The sequence below is a fragment of the Pleuronectes platessa genome, chromosome 19 (genome assembly GCF_947347685.1).
Source record: "Pleuronectes platessa chromosome 19, fPlePla1.1, whole genome shotgun sequence".
Lineage (NCBI taxonomy): Eukaryota > Metazoa > Chordata > Actinopteri > Pleuronectiformes > Pleuronectidae > Pleuronectes > Pleuronectes platessa.
The window spans coordinates 4,638,150-4,645,509 of NC_070644.1; the positions used below are offsets into that span (position 1 = coordinate 4,638,150).

The following is a 7,360-nucleotide window of genomic DNA, read 5'->3' on the forward strand; positions in this document are numbered from 1 at the left end:
AAGGTTACTTACCTCTAGTGAGTTCGTAAAGATCGCTACCAGCCGGACCAGCTACAGCACAGCGCTAACCTGTTAGCAACGTCGGGTAGCATGTAGCCTAGCTCCTTAGCCCTGAGCTAACCTGGAAACGCTGAGCTCCGCGAGCATCGTTCGGCTGTCAGTCTTCACTCGCGCTCCTCCTCCTTGCCCATTGATTCGTTAGCCAGGAACGAGGAGGAGTAAGCACCGGCAAGATGGCGCCGGGGGAACGCCTCCTACTAGCCTCATTCTCACTCTGCAGAAACCAATGGGTGACGTCACGGACCCGCCGTCCATTTATATATACAGTCTATGTTACAAGCTGAAAATTCACTGTTCCTCAGGTGTGAGTTTCTTCCCTTAATTCATCAGCCATCGACACCTTTGTCTGAACTTAGCTTCCAAAAGCTGTATAAGGCTGAGGATAGTAACCTCATTATGGCTGGTGATCAAATAGTGATAGTTGGCATCTAACTTTCAGATATTTTCAGATTAAGACTCACAGTTACTGCTGACTATCAGTGTAAATGGATACAGTGTTACTTGATTGGGTTTGACTTAAAGTCAATTTGAGATCACAACTTAGTTAAATTTCTGCAGGAAGATGGAAATATTACACCGGCAACAAATTTTTAAAATTTCACTTATGTAAAAAGCAACACAAGTTTACGTGATTTAATATCTAGGAAAATATGTAGAATATCTCTTGTACGTTTGAAGGTCTTCTGCACAAATTACCTAAAAAAACAAAAAAGACGTAGCAGGTGTCAGTGGATGTTAGGGACAAAGGTCTTAAGGCCGAACTATAGTCCTGCGACTGCAACCGCAGAAGGCCAAGCACTTGCATCGTCCGACTTGTTTTGGTTTATGCTTCTCTAACGTGTTGCGCATGTTGCAAAGCAGTTCACCGCCAAAACACTAGGCGGAGTAACGTTTTTTGTCGAAGACAAAACACACAAAGAAGAGACGTCTTCTTCTTCGTTGACTGTTTATTTACGTCGCCACTCCGGCTCCTCATAGCCCATTTCTGGCGGACAAATCGGCCAGTCAGTGACGGGTTATACAAGTGGTCATACTTTCGGATCTCTTCTGCCAAGTGCTCATCTATTTGGTCCATATTCATTCTTCTAAATCTTCCGTGATTTCCGCGTATTGTGGGGCATGAAACCGGAAACTAGACTCCGGACGGGATGTAGTTAGCCGACCAATCACAAGCCTTTCGGGCTGCGTGAGGCTCGCGTCGCTTTGTCGTATAGTTACAAAAAATTGGCGGACGCACGCAAGCCGCCAGAGGGCACGAAAGGGGCGTGTTGCGTGTCTTGCGTGCATGCGTGCGTGCGTACAACCCGACTATAATTCGGCCTTTAGGGTGATAGTTTTTTTTTTAGTTTGCTATGTTGTTCAAATTTGAGACATTTAAAAAAAAAAACTTGATGTGTTCTCTTACTGTCTTCCTTCAGGAACGAAAATGGAAATTAAATTACCTTTTCTTTAGAGAATACGTGTCAAAAAAGCTTTGAAAGCTGCTGACTCTATGATCAGTTTCTTGCTGCCAGCTGAATATAAGACAAACCCCCCCAAACCCCTGGATGATAAGGTAAACATGGAAAACACATAAACAATATTTTGGCCATAGTTATCCTTGTACGTGTTTGATCTGATTCTTTGATGTCAACCAAAAGCATTGGCAGTTAATCAGAGTTGACTTCTTCAGTCTGAAATTTGTCTTGCAGCAAAACTACACTGTGGCTGGTGATTTTTTAGATTTTCTCTGTACCAGCACTGTGCAGATTGTTGACAATCGAGGAAATCAATCTTATTTTGTGTGCCAAGAACTTTTTCATTATCATATGGACCATCGTGTATCATTGAAGAGGGCTATTTTAGACAGGGTAAAAAGGGTGCTGTTTTAAATGATCCTTGTGGTATTTTGACCAAAAAATGTTACAGACATTTCATTAAGACCCCAAGGAACCATTTCAACTGTGGTAAAATGGGCATAATATGTCCCCTTTAAACATTCCTTTCAACTTTTTTATTGTTGTACTTAAATATATTTTAGGGACTGTACTTCCTTACTTTTACTTGAGGAAAGGCGTTGAATCAGAACTTCTACCTTTACCAGTATTTTTTTACACAAGTAACTGTACTTTTGCTACCTCTGGATGACTCCCACACCAACTCTTGCAAAGAGAAAGCAAGCAGCACATTTCTCCTTCTTTATGAACACATTATCGACATTTCTCTTTTGTACAAACTTCCATACTCATTTTCATTTATATAAACTGCAGAGCTCCCAGAATCAGACACATCAAAGTTAAAGCCCCTATGGCTTCAGCTTGTAGATTTTTCTGTTTTAATAAAAAGAAAATAAACATAATCTGATTTCCTGGAAGGCGACACCATAACAGCCATTACCTTTACCTTACCAGGTAAACAAAGAGACCAACTTGTACTAATAGGTCATTTTAGTGGCTTTATTCATCCCATCTCATTTTCCTTCTGATGCTGTTACAACCAGACGAAACAAATAGGCATCTCTAGGGATATTTGTTAAAGTAAAAAAAGTAATGGGATGCTTTTATAAAACATTCTGTTCTCTATGTCCCTTAAATCATGTGTTTGTCAAAGTTCCCAGAGATTAAAAAATTCCACTTCAATCTTCTCGGATCCAGAACAAGTTACACTATAAATATCCATCAAAAGGACACAGCTGTACACTGTAGATTACTCCCTGGTGTGATTCCCAATCCTACTGTGGCTCTCTTGGCTGCATTACTTCAAATGACCAAATGCAGGAGACATAATAAAAGACACATTCATTTTCTGGTTCATTTAATTTATTGGTAGCCAACACACAGACGACCATACATGTTTAAATGTATGGTCGTCTGTGTGGTGGCCACCAATGCAGAAAGGCCAAAGTATTACAATCAGGTACTTTGTTTAGAGGCTGCTTGGGTCTGAAAACATGTGAATCAGTGAGCCGTTCAGATTTGGAGCCCCAAAGGACTTCAAGTGGGGAGCTCATTGAAGTAGACCCCCCTCCAAAAAAATAAAGTATATTGAAATGTATAATTTACATTCGCTTTAAGTCATTTACTACTTGCTGTTTAAGGGATTTGTATTTTGATTTTATCATCTTCAGCCAAATAGCATGGATACTTTTTCATGAAGATGTCCCTTATGGACCATTAACTTTTAAATTGGGACTGGCGGCTGTTTATGTTATGGGATATCAGTGGACAGGAATGTTTCTGTACGTGCAGATGACGCTTGTTGATTATGGGGTTTTGGTTTTTTGGAGGCAGCGGACTTTAGGCAGAAACAATCTTTACTGGTCAGGATACGCTGTAAAAAGAGCCTGCAAGAGGAACAAGATTCAACCATATTTAAGATTAACATTTTCTTATCTGTGTTCATTGCTTCAGTTTCGCCAGCACAATGTTTTCGGTGTTTCAAAAAGCCTTGCTGATGGTTCTGGTGTGTGCGTGTGCAGACTCAACTGTGATGAATGGTAAGAAAACATTAATTTTCTAATTTTTAAAACAGAGTTCAAATGTGTATATGTATCAACAGTCTATTTGAATATATTATGGCATAATAATTTATGATATACTTAATTGTGTTGATTTAATCGAGCTGAAAAGATTAACTAGAAATAAGAAACTAAAAAAGTTATAAAAGTAACTGATGAGCTACAGACACATTTAAGGAAACATAAATGATTGACTGGATGAAATGAGAGTGTTTCCATTGAATGGTACAAAGGATCTGTGGGGGGTTTGAAAATGCTGATGAGTTCAAGGCAGCAGGAAAATATATGAGTGACTTTGACAGAGGGTTCACTGATGGGACATGGCTATCAGGAGCTGAAGTCAGGAGCTGAGTCACGGCTAAACTGTTTCACTAAGAACTGTGACTAAATTGGCATCTGCCAGGAAAACCTGAACAGTAAAGCTACCTCAGAGAGGATGTGGGGTCAGGGTCACGGCAAATCAGTACAATTGTGGTGATCACCTCCAGCCTATTAGGACATTTTTCTATATTGATCAAGAACAACAAAGCCCCCCCATCCCCAGGACACGAGAGGGTCAGAGAATGGTTTGACGACTAAGAAAATAATCAGAATCATATACTATGGCTTTAACAGTCAGACTAACATGTATTGATGCTCTCCACCACATTATCAAATTGGGAATGTGTATTGGCAGATTTAATTTAAATTGATAATTTTTTCATTTAAATATAAACAAGTTGCAACATCATACCAGGTATTACAAAAGTTCCTAGACCTTTGAGTTTACAATAAAAAACGAGAAAGCTGCAACTCCATATTTGAGAGGCTGAAAAAGTAAAAACAAATAAGAGATTATATTCTGAATTTACAGTAAGAACTATAACTTGTTATTAAATGTTTTTAAAAAATGCCCATCAATAATTAAAATATCCCAAATTGACTTGGTGTAAAATGTCTTAGTTTGATAATCAGATTACAGTACAGTACATTATTGCCATTAAAGACTCAATTAATTGATTCTCAATGAAACTAGTTGCCGATACTGATATCAATTGAAGAAGTAAACAACTAATCGTTTCACTTCTAGAATATTTATCATATGAATAAAAGAGATCTGTGAACACCTTGATTAAACAATCTTTGTCTATATCTTGGATCCTCTGACTCTTTTTCTCTCTTACTCTCTTTCCATTTACAGAGGAAACACCTCCAATAATAGTTCATATGTTCGGAGCAGTGGAGATTAAAGAGGAAATTACTCATTATGAAAGTACAAAAAGGCCTAATGAAAACAGCAACAGCAGTATGTTGATGCATAATGAAACTAACATAAACGGAACGGGGTTGCTGAATGTAACCAGCATCAAGAGGGTGAAAATCTCAGAAGAAGCCCTGTTGTTTCTCACAGGCTCTGTGTCCACCATCCTCATCCCTTCCTTCTACACACTGATCTGCCTCATCAGCTTGCCGATCAACATCTGTGCAGTGGTGGCCTTCAATCTGAAGATCAAACCCAAGAAGCCGGCGGCCATCTACATGTTGAATCTGGCCTGTGCCGATCTGCTCTTTGCTGTGCTGCTCCCCTTCAAGATCTCCTACCACTTTGGAGGCAACAACTGGATATTCGGCTCGCTCATGTGCCGTGTGGTCACTGCAGCCTTCTACTGGAACATGTACTGCTCTGTTCTGCTGATAACTTGCATCAGTGTGGACCGTCTCCTTGCTGTAGTCTATCCTATTGACTCTCTGCCTTGGAGGACGCCAGGGAACACAATCATGGCCTGTGTCGCCATGTGGATATTATCCTTCGCTGGCACTGTGCCCCTTGTTCTCCACGACCAGACTTTTCTCCTCAGTCAGCTGAACATCACCACCTGCCACGACGTCCAGTCTGTGCACGAGATGATCTTGTACTACAAGATCTTCTTCATCGCCCTGTGCTGCGTCTTCTTCTTCCTGCCTCTGCTCATCACAGTGGGGTCCTACACTCATGTGATCTGGGCACTGACCAAAGTCCCACGCGGCGTTCTAGGACGTTCGAGCAGGAGAACAAGAGCAGTGGTGATGGCTGGAACAGTGCTGGTGATATTTGTGCTGTGTTTCACACCCACAAACTGTCTACTGATGGCACACTATCTGCAATTTAACAGAGGTGCTGAGGCGATCCAAGAGAGCACTGATGGCTACTACACAGCCTATCTCGTGTTAATGTGTTTAGGAAGTCTGAACTGCCTCCTGGATCCCCTGGTGTACTACTTTGGCTCATCCCAGTGCCAGAAACAACTTTCCAGCACACTGAGGTGTGAGAAGATTTTGGAGGGCTGTAGTGGACATTCCTTTTCTAGCCACAGTAGTCGCTGAACTAGGATGAGAACAACCTGATCCTGTGCCCTGCAGGTTGACCTCCACCCAGTCTTCATACCATTAAAAACTCAATTTTGGAGACAAAACAAAAACCAGGGTTTCTTCCAAACCAAATGCTTTCAATCAGATCAAAAAGATATACTATATGACCAACACTGCAGAAAAATTGGATTGAACTGTCTGGTCGACAGTGGTCAACAAGTAATGACGCCCTGAACCCATGCTCAATTCATATAATGTAAGATATATCATGTTATGATAGTGGATTACACTGTTGTAATGATTTTGTTATAACGTACATTTGTGTAATACACCTTCTGTTTGACACACATTTATATAATATTTTACAGAATATAACTTCACCATATATAAGTAGAGCTACATGATTTGGCACAAATTACTGAGCATTTTTCTTTAACACGCTTCTCTTAAACTTGAAAATTCATTATAAACTTGTAAAAAAGTATCAGTAACCTGAACACGGGACTCTCCCATAGGAGTGAGGTCTGCTTAAAGAAAAGATCTGATCTGGCCTGATTTATGAGAATGAAAAGTAAAGTAAATTGTACACATTGGTTAGGTCCTTGCTGCCTCCTATTGGTGATAAATGTGCTATACTGAATGTGCTCTATTAAAGCTGTAATTTGACACCATTTTTGGAAACTCTGAATTTTATGACAACACACACACAGATACATTGTTGTTGTGCGGATGTGAGAGTCTTGTGAGGCTGTAAAGGAATTACTGAGGAAAAAGTTGACTCATTTATTTTTAATTCATTTGTTTTACTATGGAAATCGTGTTCACAGTTTACAGGCGTGTAAAAGCAATAAGATGAAAATCAACATCAAACTGCTGTAAATAACCACTTTTAAAAAACCTCGAGCTTTAAACATTAAACTTACGCCACTGGATTTAATGCTACTAAAATGATGTCCCCTGATAACTGACACTTAAATGAGATATTATCAATTATTATCTGATATTTCATCAAGATTCAGGGCTTCGTCTTCGTCCGTCATCAAGTACAGATAACTGTGGCAGATTGAGGTTTTTTATTATTGACATTATTATTCATGTAAAGACTTTGATTACATAATTCAATAATCAAACAATGTAGTAGTTTTGATGATATTAAAATCAATACAAAAATGTATCAATAAAGTGTGATTGCCTTTTTCAACCAGCATGAACGAGAAAGAAAGGTGATTGTGTGTGTGTGTGTGTGTGTGATCGCCTGACTCAATGAAATCACAGTTGTGGTTCATGCATGGATGTAAATGGTCAGGGGGTGTTCATTGAAAGCTACACTCTGTACCCATGGCCAGTGAGATAAGAATTGCTGTGAAAATGGAATCTGCAATAATCAGTGTATTATATTACTGTAACAAGGGATCACATGGCTAGTTGGTTGCTAAAAGGTCAATCACATTGATTCAATGATTAAGAGCTATCGCA

General features: G+C 39.7%; 1 protein-coding gene across 2 annotated transcripts; it reads left to right on the top strand.

The window, feature by feature from the left end:
• The first annotated feature begins 3,278 nt into the window (after positions 1–3,278).
• On the top strand, positions 3,279–7,016 carry LOC128424887 (proteinase-activated receptor 1). 2 transcript variants are annotated; one of them, XM_053411321.1, is made up of 2 exons: positions 3,279–3,535; positions 4,737–7,016. In XM_053411321.1, the coding sequence occupies exons 1-2, from the start codon at positions 3,463–3,465 to the stop codon at positions 5,897–5,899; spliced, it is 1,236 nt and encodes a 411-aa protein (XP_053267296.1). In that variant the 5' UTR covers positions 3,279–3,462; the 3' UTR covers positions 5,900–7,016. The 2 variants fall into 2 exon arrangements, with proteins under 2 accessions (XP_053267296.1, XP_053267297.1); XM_053411322.1 differs by having other exon boundaries at positions 4,947–7,016.
• The last annotated feature ends 344 nt before the right edge of the window (positions 7,017–7,360 follow it).